General features: G+C 36.7%; 1 protein-coding gene across 2 annotated transcripts in view; it reads left to right on the top strand.

The window, feature by feature from the left end:
• gramd4a (GRAM domain containing 4a) overlaps nt 1-18937 on the top strand; it is a 47656-nt gene that overhangs the window by 18480 nt on the left and 10239 nt on the right. For both annotated transcript variants that reach the window (XM_083528462.1, XM_083528461.1), the window contains exons 4-11: nt 12688-12808; nt 13883-13944; nt 15807-15942; nt 16585-16610; nt 16771-16862; nt 17797-17888; nt 18214-18262; nt 18369-18440. In XM_083528462.1, coding sequence (XP_083384588.1) covers nt 12688-12808; nt 13883-13944; nt 15807-15942; nt 16585-16610; nt 16771-16862; nt 17797-17888; nt 18214-18262; nt 18369-18440 — 650 coding nt within the window. The remainder of the gene's footprint in view (nt 1-12687; nt 12809-13882; nt 13945-15806; nt 15943-16584; nt 16611-16770; nt 16863-17796; nt 17889-18213; nt 18263-18368; nt 18441-18937) is intronic.

Genomic DNA, 18937 nt, shown 5'->3' with positions numbered 1-18937 from the left:
TTTCAATGGTAATTCTATTTACTTTTGTTTTTACAGCACCATCACTGATTTTCTTGGGAGACATTTTAAAATAAAAATATAACACTAAAAAAAGTTACGTTTTTGCTGCACTGAACAACGAGAGCGACCGGGCGATACGTCATCAATTAAGCGACTAATGCTACCCTTGGCCGAAAGTGGGGAAACGGCAGCGTGGGTTTGCTCGTGCCTTTGAAATTTGCTCATGAAATAGGGTAAAGATTTGCGAGCAAGGTCGCTCGTATCTCCGTTTGCTCGTACTATTAGTTGCTCGTACAACAGGGTTTTACTGTATTAAATCACAGAACATTGTGGTAGTTCTTTGGTTTTTTGATCGGAAGGGTATAAGTTCAAATCCCAGCACTACCAATGCTGGGCTCTTGAGCAAGGCTCTTAACCCTCAACTGCTGTGTTGTAAGTTGCTCTAAGGAAAATGGCATCTGGCAAATGCCATAAATGCAAATGTAGTTCCTGTTATCACTTGAGCTATAGCAGCAATACACTTTATTCAAACTTTATTAGTCTTTACCTCAGCAGCCTTGTGTTAACAAGATAAGAAAAATCACAAACCAGAAATCCGAAAGTCATCCATTGTCCTGATCACGCTGACATCTGAGACACCGTCCAAGAATGCTACATTTGGTTAAACAAAATTTCAGAATTAAATGTAGACATTTTTTGTATGTTATGAATAACGTAATTTACTAGAAAGAGTGAATAAAAATTGAATAATCACACTAATAAAACTGTAGCTAAAGCTACTATCTGCACACAACAATCAGCAAATTAGTCAAGCTGGATAATAAAAGCTTCTAATTGATTATTATTTTGACTATACATCTATTTCAAGTCTAGTGAGTTATTCTGTAGTTGTAGTGTGTTGTGTATGAGTGTAAGTGAAAGGTCGAGATTAAGATAGATTGATCATCCCATTAGATGATGTCTGTAGGTAAGATTTTGCTTAATTGATTTGTTTCTACACAATTGTATAGGACGTCCTTGGATGCAGACCAACCCTACTGAACACATTTGGGATGAATTGGAACACTGACTGCACCCCAGACCTCCTCACTTACATCAGTACCTGACTTTAATAAGTCCCTTATAGCTGAATGAGAATAAAATCTCCACAAACACACACTAAAATTTTAAAATGGAGTGGAGGTTATTGTTACAGCAAATGGGGACTAAATGTCAAATTGGATGCATATAACAACAAAAGCAGAAGGGGGAATTCTGTCTATGTCTTCATAAAAAAAAAAAAAAAAAAAGCGATATTTTATTTGGTGTATACAACACTGTACTAATGACAGGATCTCTCTCTGTCTCTTTCTGAAATACAAAAAGAAAGGGGGTTCTATACACATCCTTCTCATTAACTTTAATGTCTGTGACAAGGGAAGCTATATTAAGCACGTGTGTGTATTTGCCTTTATGTCTCCTTTGACCCTCTCAGCGTGGCATTATCAGCACAATAATAGCACTGACCCATTTCATGCTGCAGTACAGCTGACAGGAGGTTACTCCCGTTCAGGAGACGTGTACATGTTTATCTTGGGATTCCCCGTTACACACAGACATGCTGACTCCAGCTTTGTCCTCTGCCAGTATACAGTAAAGATTACTACTGAGAGATTGAGAGAGTCAGTAAATATGGTAAAGAGAGGATTCATTGGATAGATGCATTTTTTTTCCAAAAACGAAATATAGGCCAACATTGTCTGTTAAATATAAGATATTTTAGTATTTGTTTATTTTACAGGGTGGCACAGCAGGTACTGTTGCTGTCTCGCAGCTTTGAAACAAATAACTTTGGTTCAAATTGAAAAGGGATCCCTTTTTTTATATATATTATTTCAAAACTAGTGATCTTAAAAAAAACATTTCAGTTTAATGATGCTTGTTTTGCACAAAATAAAATTAGAAATTAAATTTAAATAATGACAACATTTAAATAAAGAATAAATTTAATAAAGCTTAAAGTAGAAATAAAAATCCTGTCTCTTATATGTAAAGATGTTTTTGTTTTTCAAGTCCAATACATTTGATACAAGACTAGATACTCAAAATATATTTTCCCTGATATCTGAGCCACCATTTTTTGCTGGTATCAGCGCAACACAGATACCTGGTATTGGATCAGTGCCATCTCTAGGATAGGATTTGACTTGCTATTAGAAATGCATGTCATGTTTAACTCGTTGCAGTTGCTTCCTCTAGAGAAATAAAAGTTCCACAGTGAACACTAAATGAGATTAAGAAGCAAAAAGCTTTATTGTCAGCAACGGTTAGATTTCTTTACGAGTGTTTGTAGAGTAAAATAAAATTCCGAGGTTTCTTTTCTGTCAGTGCTGGTCCACCATTTCAAAGAAAGATTTTATAAATCGTTTGGATTATTGACTACACAACACTCTTATACTACGTCTGGAGTCGGGTAGGATGTGTACTCGCTTGCAGGACTGCAGTGAAACTTAATCACAGGCAATAAATGAAATTCTATGCCTTTACATGCTGCTGAGTTTTCTGTATCAATAACACTGCTTTCATGTGTACCGTAAATGTGCACGCTAGAACTGACTAACTGTGAATCATGAAACGTCAGGTAACCTAAGCCAGGTTTGAGGTGTGCAGCTCTTCCCAGTGACCATAGCAAGAGACTGTATACAGATATAAGTTATGAAACAAATCTGTTTGTATCGCTTATCTCACTACTGGCAATCATTAAAGGATCTCTGTGATGCATTTAGCTTCTTCGGATACCCCAAAGCTCCCTGACATGCCTGGAAGTTCAAGTCTCAGATTGTATGAGTCATGTTGCAGCAAGTTTATCAGGAGTGTGCCCGTGGTTGTCTGTGTAAACACATTGTAAAAGTCATATAAGTCAAAGGAGTGTCCTTCTCATGTTTGACCCGTCTGTCTACTGCTTTCACACTATCTGAGCAGGACTAATTAGCTACAACCTACTTTTAGTGATGCACAGAAAAGTGCAGGTTGTAGCAATAGCATGGCAAGGATGCCTCATGGCCACTTAGCCAGGAATGTGATGTCACTGAGAATGTGAGTGGGTGTGGGTGTGTGTGTGTGTGTGTGTGTGTGTGTATGTGTGTGTGTTTGTTGCACTGCTGTGTCATCGTGCTATGTCAGTAAGAAGTTAGTAATGTGATTAGTGTAGCCATGGCCAGAACCTACTCTTCTTACATATCCACGAACACCCCCACCCACACACACATATTTGTCTCACTCTTCATATAAGAAATTTTCATTAGTATAAATATTAATGTGGATATTAAAAGCTATGCTAAACATAACAAATATTTTAGCTCTTTTATTTGCTTGTTCATTTGTTTGTTGGATTGCTCATTATTTATTCATTAAAGCGGCTCCCCTTTGGGTCCTCGATAAGCCAAAATCTGTGATCATAGATAGAACACGCGCGCACACACACACACACACACACACACACACACACACACACACACACACACACACACACACACACACATACACGCACTCATCTTTCAGCTGTCTTTCATTTCAGCAAGAGAAGACCTACAGCACATTGGCGCTTTAGAGGCTATATCCTTCTTTATTATTACTTTATCTATGTTAGAGGTTCAGAAAAGTTTTTTTTTAACCAAACAATAGATCGTTAATCATAGAAGTTTCCTAAATGACACATTTCCAAAAACTTTTTTTAGGAAATTGTATTTGTTTGTTCATGATTTATTAATTCATTCATGCATTCATTCCCTGGCCAAAGTAACATGAAACATGATATCCTAATTCCAGTAGGGAAATAAAAATCAACAATTGTTTAGGGCTGCAACTACTGATTATTTTGATAATCGATTTATCAGACGATTATTATTATAATTTTTTGTATTATTATTTATTTATTAATTCTTAGATTAATCAGTTAATATGATGATTTTTTTATTTTTTTCTATCACGTTTGAAAACAGATAGTTAACTGTTATAGTAGACAAATGCAATAAAAAGAGAATTAAATGCAGAAACGCAGCGCAGTTTGTTCGCACCGTTTTAATTGAATCATCACTATGTAGTGAGCGAGCTGATTGTGCAACCTGATGCTCCCGTGTCACGACAGAACAGATCCAGTGCGACTGTCCCGAAGTTACAAACAGTTTACACAATAGCACTTTATTAAACTAGAACATTTTCACATGATGAGGATTGTACAGTTCTACTTACCGTGCTGATGTTTCGCCTTCATCCGTGACACCAGTGTGTTTTCTTTTCCTGTTTCCGGTTGACCCTGTACTCTCCACCATTTCGCAAGCGGCTGTGTTAGCTTGCCATCACGGTAAGTCGTAACTTGAGCAGCCCAACTGATCGATAACGGCATTCGTTGACAACGAATTTCATTATTTATTATTCATTTTATCGATTAGTTGTTGCAGCCCTATTATGATTCCTTCTGTATTAAATATTAACCCCATATTAACTTGATTTATATGTAGTAGTGTCTTTAATAGTTTCCAATGTCATTAGGAACCTATTTTGTGAGTGCTAATATTACTAATGGGAATAATTTACTGGATTGACGTAACATTTATGTACACTAACATCAAATCACTTGGCATGTGTAGAAATCTAGGCAGGTTAACCAGATGGAATGAAGTGGATCTAGTATGTGAAAGGATCACCACATAAATCACACTTTCATGTATTTTTCAACCTTTTCGACCTCACATTGATTGGAAACCAGTAATATAGTGACAAGAGGTTTTCTACTGAAATAGGTTGGCAGTGTTTATTTATTTTTTCTCATTTTCTTGCTAAATCCTATGCTTGTGTGGGGGATCAGATCTATATCTGGCTGTGTGGGCAGTGATAGCGCAGCAGTTAAGCTTCTAATACAGAGATGAGTTCTGAATTAGTGACTGGAAGGTTGTGAGTTCAAATCCTGCCTCTTAGAGAAAAAAAAATAGAAATCAGCTATTGTTTGAATTCTTGGCTTATATGCCCAAAGGTTCTATTTAGGGTCACTGGCTTACCATTATTTAAGTGATAAAAAATACAGTACTCACTATATAATACTTTAATGATATAATACTAGCCCATGACTAGTTTTTGTCAACTCTGCTGGCTTATCCGGCTCTGTGGCGCAATAAACTGCGACGCTCTACTCACCACTTCCTCTGGAATATCCTGTGCATTATGTGACTGGCAAAATGTGAGGATCTGTTTCTTTATTTGCAGCACCCCCGCTTTCTTCTTCTCTGTTCTTTCAGGCAGGTTACCATGCAACAGTAGCACTCTGTAGGCAGGAGGGTGGCCACAGGAGCTCCGCTTTATATGCCTTATTGTTGAGTTGAAATGCTGGCACAGTCTCATAGAGCTACGGCTGTGTGTGTTTGTAACGGATGAGGTGGGCACTGCTGCGAGCACTGGCATGTCACATCATCGTGCTTCGAGCAGAACGACAGCGCACCCGCTATGTCCCTGCGCCTTCAGAAAGTGGAGAAGCTTGCTAATGAATCCTGAAAATGTGGTCACAATTGTGGTCTTTTTTTATTTAATATCTAAAACTGTCTCCTGCTGTATTGATGAGAGTCTCCTGTTGTCAAGCTTAGAGCTTGTTTCTAATGACATTGCTAAGACCGTGTACGCCACTTTATTATATTCTATACTCTAATTGTATCAATATATATACCTGATCATCACACCATTATGTGAATCTTTTCCAAACATTTGCTACAAAGTTGGATGCTTTGTGTTCTGTAACATGAATATTTCTAATTCCTGGAGTCCTGACATCCATCCCACTGAACATTTTCGGCATCAACTAGAACACCACACCTCATACCTTTGCGCCTAGCAGTCGGTCCCTGATCTCAGTAATGCTCTTAGGTTGATTGCAAATGCCCACAACTGCAATCCAAAAGAGAAGTGGAAATCTTTTTCAGTAAAGTGGACGTTATTAATACAGAAAAACAGCCAATAAATCCTTAATAGGATGTTCAGAAAGCACATATTTGGTGTGATTGTCTGGTCTCCACAAACGTTTGTCTACGTCAGATTTTTTTGCTGTAAATTATTGTCTTTAGTGGATCAAATGGTGTGAAGAAGAGGATGGGGCTGAATTCTTTGTATCCCAGACAGAAGATTCAGTGACAATCATGTTGATTTGATCTCTATTTGGGCTAATATATTTCATTCTTATTGCCAATATAAAATGCCACTGTCAATGTAATGAACCCAAGTGGATTTAGTTTATCTGATTATGTTATCATTTAGATCTCATGCCCTAACCATATATATTTTTCAAGCTAGTGATCGATTGGAACAATTTAAGCCTTTATATTTATATTCCGTCATCGTTGTTTATTCTCTAATCAACTGTCTAAAAATATTAACAGTCAAGACAACTAAAACATGCACGTTGGTGTACGCAAAACCAGGATGTGCATAGTGTTACATTTTAGGTAAATGATTTAAACAGTCATGTATTGTATGCATCTTGTTAAATTTACACTCTACCTAGTGTGTGAAGACATGACTGCTCAAAGCCGAAACTGATATAAAGCAGGAAGTGGTTTTAGTGCAGGATGTGTAAGTAGATGCACACGTAAATTGCACACTAGTCTAGTGTCTGGTTATAGTGTAACCTATTACCTATTTTGTATCACTAAACAGTTTTGTGATTTGAAACTCCACCAGTTATTTGCTGATGGGTAAAAAAAAATTAATAAACAATGATTGACCTGGATTATTCTACAAGTTAATATACATAAGGTAATAACTGTTTTAAAGATCAGTATATTAAGCTGTAAAATGTATTAAAATTGATGCTTAACTCATATATCGTTTAAATATGTGACTGACTAAATGCTTTGGAGTTTTTAGAGCACTAGAGCTCAAAGCAATTGTCATCAATTTCAGATAAATGAATGCAAAAAATGCCTATGAGTCAGATCATTTTTACAAGTCGAAACCATTTGCATTTGTTTGTTGAAAGTCTGCGTATTATTATTTTGTTAGTTCTTTAAAGCTGCTAATGTGTCAGCAAGTCTTCACAGTGTTTCTGCTGTGTTTGTGAAATTCATTCCAGTTAACCTTTAGTCAGTTTTGCTGCATTGCTCATGCTGCAAACATTGTCTGAGGGCAAAAGGACAAAGTTGCCATAATGAGAATGGTGTGTAAAAGACAAGTATGTTTCTGCATGGCACAGAACAGTTCTCTGAAGCTCGGTTCTTGCAAATGCTGAAAACATATGTGAATTGATCTTGTCGGTTACTAACTTAAAAAATATTGATCCAACAGACTCCAGTCAAAGCTGCCGGTGATGTAATTTCAAAAGCTTAGTTTAATGTTGTGGAAAAGACTATACAGTATGTAAACAAAGTGCTCACAATACTAACGGCTTCTACTGTTAATAGAGCCTTTGTGTGAGCCCAAAGCTCTTTGGGAATTACTAGCAAAGGCACTCTGCATGATTAGAAATGCCTCAGGTCTCAGGCATTAAAAGCGGACTCTCTTATATGGACAATTTTTATTTCACCCGAACATTAAAGTTTTGGTTAAAGCTAACTAAGGATCAGGATGGATGCTGTAGGTCTAAATCAGGACCTCAACAGCTCAACTGCCGAGATCAAGATTTATGAGAGCAGCCTGAGTCTTAGTAAGTTTTTATCTATGACATAAACCTTATTACAAGCTGTTTCAGTTTTTTTGGGTATTGCTTATGGTAAAGCAATGGCTAATGAGTTATTTTCTGTAATGTTGTAGTAATGAAATTATTTCAGTATATGTGTTGGGTATTTCTGCTTAGAGGTATTATAGCTGAATAAGCTGGGTCAGCTGTTAAGGGAATTTATGTAATGATAGAAAATGGAAGTGGAATAGAGAGTGACCTAAAGTGAACCTTAAAAAAAAAAAGCGCTTTGGGAGAACATGCAAAATAGATTAGATAGATTAGATAGATTAGATAGATTAGATAGATAGATAGATAGATAGATAGATAGATAGATAGATAGATAGATAGATAGATAGATAGATAGATAGATAGATAGATAGATAGATAGGCATCATGTTGTGTTTTCAATAGTAGTGTATGTTGTTCTATAATGGCCCTATTGGTATATTTTTTTTAGACACATTACCTCAGATTTATTGCTAATTGACCAGACAGACCTTATCAATGCTTATTACATGGTGAGAGACAGGACAAGAGAGCTGCCATGCTCCCTGAATCAGTGTGTCCTCAGGCTGTGTCCACATTTACTTACAATCCCTTTCCCCCATTCCACTCTGGTCTTAATAGGTTTACATGCTGTCCATGGCATGGCTAGATTAGATACGGCTAAGCTTCTTTAGATGGGCAATTTAGATGCTGGCATGGCACCCACACACACACATGCACGTTTTACACAGCTGCTTTTTATTTCTACACAATTCTATTAAATTGAGACCAATATTAATCCACTGATATCTGTGTCTGAAATGTTATTCTGTTCTTTGTTTCTCCTTCTTTCTTCCCAATACGGCTTTTTTTTTTACGCTCATAATTAGATCATTTCTTGTTGCTTTGATCAAATTGCTAATGCTTTTGTGCATGAATTTTATTGATTGTGTACAAGTGTCTGCTGTTTCCTACATTATCAGTTGTTTATGTCATGTTGATCAAAATATATTATACTGGTTTCACCTGAATAGTTTTAACCCCCAAAACATCTCAGCATCAGTATGTCATTGAATGCAAAATGATTAAACCAGTCATAATTTTTTTTGTTAATGTGTTGAATTGATGAATTGTGCAGATGAATCTGGCATGTCACTAACGAAGGCGAGTGAACGGCATCAGATCAACCGATAATCAACTAGTTCTCTATAAGAGGTCAAAGGTGAATCTTGTGAACCGTCAATTGGAGAGTGTTTACAGACAGATCAAAACAAAGAATTATAAATTCTTAAAATGGATGAACAACTAAGAAACAAACAAACACGTATAATCCTGTCCGTTCTCTTGCAATCAATATAAATCAAATATGCAATCAAATAAATGAATTTGTGCTGCTGAAATTTATAGACCCTAGTTTATATTAAGAAATCCTGTGCAGCGTCATACTGACAACATGAATAAACAATGAAAAGGGACTTTTTATTCTGATGGGAATGACATGTTCATTGACACAAATATTTACTTTCGAGAGATTAACTAGGGATTTTAAGAAAAGTACAGGCTTTTGCAAGAAATCCAATGTATTGTGTTGTTTGTACAAATTGTTTTAAAAATGCACTGGTTTGCAAAATATTAAGGATGATTTGAGATATGTTCCAAAGCAGTCAGAAGTTGAAGTTGAAGCAGTCAGAATGTCTTCTATTTAAAACTCAAAATTGAAATATCAGGTTTTAGTTTTTCAAGGAGGTTTAGGTTTGTTGCACTACACACAGAGTTTCGTTTTTGTTTTGCTGATTTTAAAACTTGCAATTTTTATAGTTGGCATGCTGTTTAGCTAGCTATTTACAGTTTTTTCTCCGTTGCTTTGGAGCTTTTCTCGAATCATCCTTAATATTTTGCAGACCAGTAAGTGCATTCTCAAAACAGTTTGTACAAACAGCACAATACATTGGATGAAAAGTCCCTTTGTCATTGTTCACAAAAAAATCATCAAAATGTTTAGTCATGTTGTCAGCACACAGTTTCAGGATTTCTTGATATAAACTACAGTTTGGATTACAATGATTGAAAATGCACAAAATTTGACTTCCTTCTGTTTGTCATCTATCAATTTCATCAGCATAAATTCATTTATTTGATTACATATTTGAATTATATTGATTGCAAGAGACCAGACAGAATTCACACTTTTACTGTACTGTACAAGTTTTTGTTTCTTAGTTGTTCATTTTCTGAGGTACTGAATTTTGGGTTTTCATTAACCGTAAGCCATAATATTCAAAATTAAAAGAAATAAACGCTTGAAATATACCAGTTTGTCTGTGTGATGAATTTATATAATATACGAGTTTCACTTTTTGTATTGAATTACCAAAATAAATCATCTTTTTAATGATATTGTAATTTATTGAGATGCACCTGTATGTAAATGATTACGTTGCCCAGACGTACCCTGTGTTCAAAAGCATTGAGGCACACAACTCTAGTACAGTTAGCTCATTACTGGCAAACGTAATTTAGAGTTAATATGAAGAGTCTCAGAAAGATGGAACTGGAGGGCAAAAGAAATACAGCTGTAAAGGATGATTTCACAGGATTGAAATGACATATGTCTTGCTGGGGGCTTGAGAGAGAGTGCAATTGGGAAGAGAGAGAGAGAGAGAGAGAGAGAGAGAGAGAGAGAGAGAGAGACAGAGAACGCCGCTGAATCTTTGATGAGCTCTAACAGGTGGTGATGAGGTACGTGCTGTGTGTGTCTGTGTGCTGTATTAATCTTCTGTTCCGTCTTGCTGTAAAGCCTAATTAGAAGATGGATGTGAAATAAGGCCTGTGTGAATTATGTATAGGCTTCTCTCGGAAAATGAGATGCCATTTTACTATATACGCACTGCTTATTTTCTGCACAAAACGTAGCCTCCAATGCTGTTTGCTTCGGAAGACTTGTATTTTGTGTACCTGTGGGTGTCTTGTGCACCGTGGCAGTGATGTATTTAAAAATAATTCAACACTCTGTGGTGCTCATAATTACTCACATTATTATGTCTGTTGTTGGGGTTTATTGTTGAGCTGTGTGAGTGATTCGAACACAACCAGTGCGAGGCACAACACTTAAGAAAGTCATTACAGAGACGTTTTTTGTCCTGTGCTTGAACCTCATTTATTTGTAACCTAATTTCAGCGATGCACCCTGGAGTTATCATCATTTGCTTAGATATTTTCCGAGAAGAACTTTTTGTCACTGTGTGTGGTGTGTGTGTATGCTTTTTTTGATGGAAAAAGACGACTCATGGCCCAGTCACTGTGTGTTAGGGGCTTTGGGGAGCTTGCCAGAAAGATGAAGTTATTTTCCAGCATGTGCTTTCACGTTACTCTGTTTGAACGTGACTTCCAGGCAGCAGAAAGAAGGAGCAAACAAAAGATGCAGACAAACAAATTAATAATTTAGGTAAGCTTTTAGGTTGCAGAATGCCACTGGCAGCGGATGAAATCTGAGGAGTTACGGGATATTTCAGCGCAGATTCCACTCATGTGGATGTTAAGCATAGCGATGTGTGGAGACTCAGACATGATCATTTGTCAAACATTCTGAACACACGGATGTTAACAAACACAGACAGCTGTGTGTGTGTGAACCAAGTGCTGGCCTGAGCTTAGAGTTACAACTCTAAATTACTGTCCAGCGACTGCAATGCTGTTACACAGTGTGCACAAGTAAAACATTTTACATTTTAGCTTATCGCCAGTGTTAGTTTTCAACATGACAGAAGTACCTGATTTTCTAATAGGCTATTTGATTACCAACTAATTATTTAAGTGGTGTTTGGTTAACCAGCTCATCAACTAATTGGCTGTTTGGTTAACCTGTTTATTGCCTAATTGGCTGTTTGTTTATGCAACTAAGTGTCTGATTGGTGTTTGGTTGGCTCATTGAACAAACACCAGTATGGGCATAATTTGTCATAACACTTATATGTCATAATATTGGTTCTATAATAATATCTACAAAGCCTGTTTAATGAAACTACTGAAAGTTTGAAATGTTTGCTATTGAAAAATAATTATCAATGCATTGTGGAACATCAAGTATTTAAGTATTTCTTTGTCATGCTGACTTAATGTCATAGAAATACCCTGTGCTGGTATGACTCTTTAGATTGTTTATGTGTTTGTTTGTTAGTTTGAATGGTGCTATTGCAGTTTTTGGTGCTATACTCTGATTGGGCATGATCTCTCTGCCTTGGCCTAGGATTTATTTTCACTGAAAACCAGGTCATGATGTCTGAGTTATCCTACACTTCTACAGTGTATGAAGGCCTCAAGGTTCTAAATTCATTTTTCTAGTTTGCAGTTAACATGGCTTACATCACCGTATGATTTGTCACAATCTTTGATAAAAAACCTTTTTGAATATCTGAAGGGCTCCGCACTGGAGCCTTTTCCCTTAATCAAGCAATCTCACCCACTGAATGTAGCACAGATATTCTAAGAATGGATAACATGTTGCCGGGAGCTGTGCCTGAGTGCAAAGTGTGGGATTTTGAGAAGTAAAAAATGAGTGCTGCAGCTCTCATCTCGCTTGAGCTCACAATTGCAGACCCCCTAAGGTCCAACAATTCCCCTCAAACACTTCCACTAATGACTCTCTCCATGGGGTGTGCAGTCTACGGATAGCAGGCTTTGATTCTGGTTTACGTTCTGCTGGCTAAAAAGTGCAAGTTTTAGCACTAAAATATTTATGACCTTCAGTACAGCTGGAGGTGTGCACTGGATCAGCTCCTATTTATGCTGAATAGATTGATGACTGAATAGAGGGAGCGAGAGAGTTGAGGCGGTGAATGGAAAGTGTCATGTGCACACATCCACCTCTCAGTGGAGGAAAGAAAGAACGATTGCAGACGATTGCCCCATCACTATCAATCCTATAGCACAGTAAAAGAAAACGGTCTTATCCTCTGCTAATATTTCTTAAGTAGCACGTTGTTTGTGCAGTGCTGAGTGTGAGGTGATTTGTGTCGTGTGTACAGAGGAGGAACTGAGGAAGCTGCGAGAGGAAACCAACGTGGAGACGTTGAAGCAGGAGCTGGAGAAGGAGCGCTGCAGGCGGCTGGACTTGGAGCAAAAAATGAACGAGGTTCTAAAAAGCAGGTGAGCATAAAGATTAAATGTGCAAAAACTCAACTTATAACACTGTTTGTGGGATCATAGGATCATTGTCGGATTTAGGATAATTAATATCAGAAAATCATCAATTAAAATGCAACGACTTGTGGCCTTCTCCAATGGCCTTTCGACTTTATTTTGTCGACTGGGGAAAAAAACAAAATTGACCTATAAAACCATGTCATGTTTCACCCCTTGCTCTTAGCTAATCTTGAAATAATAGCAGGGCATAATATAACAACAGGGCATGATTCACTCTGAAGAATGTTGCATTATGTGAAAAAGGCACAAGAATGTGTTTACTAGTTTTTTTACTTTTGGATGTGATATCTGTGATTGTAGACTAAACATACGCTCACATCAGTACCCGGTGCAATACATTTCGAAAGGTGTCTTAACTGGATTGAAAACTAAAAGTATGATGTAAAATATGAACAAAAGGTCTGTTTACCCATTCGTTTTAACTTGATTGGCTATTTGATAAGTGACAACATTATACAATATTAATAGAATTGTCACTGTTTTTTCAACATTTTAGCAAACATGAACTGTACAGTACACTTTATTCTTGAAAAACTAAATCTTAATTGATTGGTGCTTTGGACCATGATTTGTTAAAGATGCTGCATATGTGAAAGGAAGTTCAAAAATTCTTAGTCCTGCTGTGCACTATTATCAACCATAGTGGGTCAACAATCATTACTTCTACACATACGATTTACAAATAACTGATTTCATGGCCTTCACGGTGACCCTGTATTCCTCATTAACATAGCATTTTTCAACAAACAGATACTGAAGTATTGTCTTATAGTCCACAATCAACTGTAATTTTTCACCAGTTATACCAAATAAATGCATTTTGCTTACTTAATGACTCACAAACACATTGATGACAGTACATTAAGTTGTGTCTGGTATCAAAATAAAGTTTTAAGATTTTACATACTTTACAGATTTGCTTTCTGTAAAGATATGTGCACAGTCTTGGACGGTTTTATGATAAAAGAAGGTATGAGTGGTTATTTACACACTTTTTCTTTATTGTTCCTGTTTTAGGTTAGAAGACTCTCCTCCACAGATCTCTCGAAAACAACAGTCACCTTCCGCAAACGGCACAGGTAAGCAAACAAGTCTGGGTTGTGATAAGGAAATACTAAATGCATGGTTGTCTTGTTGTGTAATATATACAGACATGCTTACTTTTATAGTATATATAGGCAAACAACACATATGGTATCTCACTATGTCACAACCAACTGCTTGGCGGACCCAAACAGTATGTGTGTTTGTGTTTGTTTTGTGTTGTATGTTACATGATACTTATCTGAGCGTTTAAGTATACATAAGTTGACATACAGTGACATAAAAATCTTAGTACTGCCCTTTTCCATCTTCTGTGCCATCAAAATGGGCCCTCTCCCTCCCACCTTGGTAGCTGTTGAGGAAAGAGCTAATAAGTGGTAATTAGCATTCAATCGTGAGGAAAAATAGGTTAAAAGAAATACATGTCTATGTGAATGTTTTTTTTTTTGTCCTTGATATTTCATATTCTGTAGAGAAAGTTGTAGATCGGTGTATAAAACGTTAGCCTTCCAATTGGAAGGAAATTGAAGTTGAAATCCCAGCACCACCTCAACTGTATTTGTGTATATTATATATATATATATACTGCACTATATGTCAACATCATCAGATATTTGACCACAGATACAAACAAAATAATGATAAATATATAATTTACAATTATGTGAAATAAGAAGTTGTGTGAAGATTACACTATGCTGAGATTTTTAACCAAATACACTATATTGCTAAAAGTATTGGGCCACTTACATTTTCCTGCTATATGTGGTTCTTTTCCAAACTGTTACCACAAAACTGGAGGCACTCAGTTGTACGTTGGACGTCATTAGATGCGCTATAATACAATTTAAAATTCACTTGAACTTGGAAATCCAAACCCCTGTGCACAAAGTGAAGCTCCTTGAAGATCTGTTTTACATGCTTTGGAGAGGAAGATTTCGAGTGGCCTGCTATAAAGCTCTATTCTCATCCCTACTGAACACCTTTGGGATGAATTGGAACACTGACACTGCACCCCAGGTCTCCTCACCTACATCAGTACCTGCCTTTTGTAATACCCATGTGGCTGATGAACACAAATATCCATAAGCTCACTCCAAAATCTAGTGGAACATCTTCCCAGAAGAGTGGAGGGAATTATAAGAGCAAATTGGGACTAAATGTGGAATGCAATGCTCAAAAATCAAATAGCGTACTTATGACCAGGTGACCCAATGCTTTTGGCAATATACAGAGTTATTCAAAAAAGAATGAACTGACTTCATAATGCAATAATTTATTAAGAAAAAGTAAAACAAAACTCCAGCCAAGTCACAAGTTTTATGCTCACAGTCAACTTTTATGTAAATGACTGATTATAAATGAACTCACTTATTGCATGACGATGCTTAAGAACTGAAGCAATGCGTCATGATATCAGTTCATTCTTTTTGAATAACTCTGTAGTGTAATTAAATAAATTAAACAATACTATGGTCAAGGAAAAATTTTAAATATAGTGAAACTAAAGATTTAAATTGCAGGTTATGTAAAAAGTGAGACTTGTGCTAATAGATCTAGTGTGTAGAAAGTACATGTTTGTGTATGTGTGGTAGCTCCAAATCTACAGCATTACCGGTGGGAGAAAGTCGATTATCGTGTTGTTTGAGTGTAAAAAGAGGCTTTTGTATGTAAAAGGCTTAACTTCAGGGCACTTACAGCCTGTTATTTCAGGCTTTGATCTAAATTTGCAGAGGAATCTTATCTAGGACAAAGGAGCCCTTTTTTATTTGGGGAGAAGAATGTGGAGCAGGAGAGCTTGTCTTACACACACACACAATAAGTAAATTAGGTTAATAGAGGTAGACAGGTCAGTTATTGACTCTCTGTCATTGTCTCTCACTCTCTCTTGGTTAAGAAAAGCAAAAAAAAGAGACACTGTGGTCCCGACTGCCGAAGTGGCTCTATGACCGGTTCGGGGTTTACATTGAAGACTTCCGTTTCCAGCCAGAGGAGAACACAGTGGAGCCAGAAGAGCCACTCAGTGCTAAAAGGTAGAGAAGCGTGAAGAACATAATAAACTGAGACTCTACTTGCTCTATGGTTTTAAAATTTTTATTTTATTTTTTGTTTGTTTTGTTGTTGTTAATAAGCTCTTTATAGGTGCACAATTTGTAACCCAGCCATTAGGGGGGCACAAGCCAGTGTACTCTTAGTGCCGGTCCCAAGCCCGGGTAAATGGGGAGGGTTGCGTTAGGAAGGGCATCCAGCGTAAAACATGTGCCAAATCAAATATGCGGATCACAAATGAGAATTTCATACCGGATCGGTCGAGGCCCGGGTTAACAACGACCGCCACAGGTATCGTTAGCCGACAGGGTACCGGTGGAAATTGGGCTAAAAGAGGCAGATATAGAGGACAGGGTGGTATGGAGACGGATGATCCGCTGTGGCGACCCCTAATGGGAGCAGCCGAAAGAAAAAGAAGAAGAAGATAGGTGCACAATTTGTACGAATGACATCAATTTCCATTACATTGGATTTGATTACTTGTTGTAATATTCAACCTCACCACCTTTTGGCCTGCATGCGGAAGTACACTCTAATCTTCAGAGAGAGATATTATTATGTCTGTCTATGTTTATGAGACTGAGTTATGACAAAAAACATGTTACATATGTTGCTCTCTCTTTCAGGTTAACAGAAAATATGAGGCGACTTAGTGAGTCATTTTTACAACTAATGGTTTTATTATTTTTTTTATTCCTTTTCAAACAGTTTGTGAATGTGTTAATGTATGTGTGTGTGTGTGTGTGTGTGTGTGTGTGTGTGTGTGTGTGTGTGTGTGTGTGTGTGTGTGTGTGTGTGTTTGTCGTATGCAGAGAGAGGTGCCAGACCTGTAACAAACTTCTTGAGGAACCTGTCAGCCTTATCCAACTGGCACTCAGTGTACACGTCAGCAATTGCCTTTATAGTGAGTGTCTATCTGTGTAGGGCTCGTTACAATCTATATAATTTTCTATGTGTTTTTTCACTTATTTTTCTGTATATTTCTGTTTACTTTTGCCTTTGCATGTATATGTAGGTTGTCGATTTCTTTATCTCCCTGTCTGTTTGTATTTATGTATGTTTGTGTTTGTCTGTCTGTCTGTCTGTCTGTCTGTCTGTCTGTCTGTCTGTCTGTCTGTCTGTCTGTCTGTCTGTCTGTCTGTCTGTCTATTTTTTAGTGCTATCTGCATTTCTTTTAACAACTATCTATATATTGTATCTGTCATTATCTCTATCATTCTCTTCTTTTCAATCCAACCATTCATCCATCCATCCATCCACCCATCCATCTATCCATCCATCCATCCATCTATCCATCCATCCATCCATCCATCCATCCATTCATCCATCCATCCATCCATCCATCCATCCATCCATCCACCCACCCAACACCCATCCATCCACCCATCCATCCACATCCATCCATGTTGTTAACACTCATCGGTACAGACATGAACACAATTACCTTTCTGTTTGCCTTTCTGTCTTTATGTTTGTCACAATCTTGATGTTATCATGTCACAGACCTAACAGTGTTTTAAATTTACAGTAAATCTATTGATATATATATATATATATATATATATATATATATATATATATATATATATATATATATATATATATATATATATATATTTTTTTTTACAATAAACACCTAAAATTTGTCAGCGGCTTAGACTCCTTTAATCTCAATATTATACTGCTTATACTACTTATAATTTTAGACTTTTCTTTGTAGTGACTGTGTGATCCTGATAATCCTGGTGATACACAGTGCACAGATTGCACAGTAAGTTTAGTATTGTAGTGTATGTGTTTTATATGTGTATTTTCTCCCCGTTTATTGTTCTCTGTAGGTATACATGAATGCTGCATGGTATGGCTGGGCCATTCCTATGTTCCTGTTTTTAGCCATTCTGAGGTTATCCTTGAATTACCTCATTGCAAGGTAAAAGGCTTTAACACTCTCACTGTTACTGTGCCGAACACTTTTACTTCCTTATATACCTTGTATTAATTTATGTTGTTTTTAATATATGGACTGTTTTACATGTGAGGCCTAGAGCGAAATTTAGGATAAAGCAGACAATGCATCAGTGTTTAAGTGTGTCTGTGGTGGAGTAATTAGAAGGAAAAGCAATAGTAATGATTGCTACTTGTTTGAAGACAAATGACACACTACCTTTTTGTTTGATATAAAACAGAAGTGTGTGTGTGTGTTAGAGACTTTAAAAATACAACCTTGAAGTAGCCCCCATGTTGTTTTTTTCCAGAGGTTGGAGGATTCAGTGGAGTATCGTGCCTGAAGTTTCTGAACCTGTGGTAAGTTTTACTTCTGTCATTTTCTGGTTTTCTGGTTTGCCAATGCAGTGTGTTCGTGTGCAGCTGTGTAAATACACTTTTTAATAATGTGTCTTTCTGCCTATAGGAGCCTCCAAAAGAAGATTTGACTGTGTCTGAAAAGTTTCAGTTAGTCCTTGATGTTGCACAAAAAGCACAGGTTCCGTTTACTATTATTATGATTATTTTTTTGATTATTGTTGTTGTTGTTGTTGTTGTTGTTGTTGTTGTTGTTAATGATGCTGTTGTTATTGTTGATGGTAGGAATAGTAGTAGTGGTACTAGTAGTACTAAAAGTAGTAGTAATAGTAGTAGTGTTAGTAACATTAGAAGTAGACATGGGGGTGGTAGAAGTAATAATAGTAGTAGTAATAGTGGCAGCAATAATAGTAGGAGGCATGGTGGTGGAAGTAGTAATAGTAATAGTAGTTTTAGTTTCAGTAGTCCTTGATGTTGCACAAAAAACATAGGTACCTTATTATTATTATTATTATTATTATTAGTAGTAGTAGTAGTAGTAGTAGTTGTTGTTGTTGTTGTTGTAGTAGTAGTAGTAGTAGTAGTTGTTGTTGTAGTAGTTGTATTAGCAGTAGTTGTTGTAGTTGTAGTAGTAGTTGTTGTAGTAGTAGTAGTTGTAGTAGTAGTTGTTGTAGTTGT

Source organism: Silurus aristotelis, assembly GCF_946808225.1.
Source record: "Silurus aristotelis genome assembly, chromosome: 24".
In the NCBI taxonomy this organism is placed as follows: Eukaryota; Metazoa; Chordata; class Actinopteri; order Siluriformes; family Siluridae; genus Silurus; species Silurus aristotelis.
This window is presented reverse-complemented; position numbering and strand designations above follow the sequence as displayed.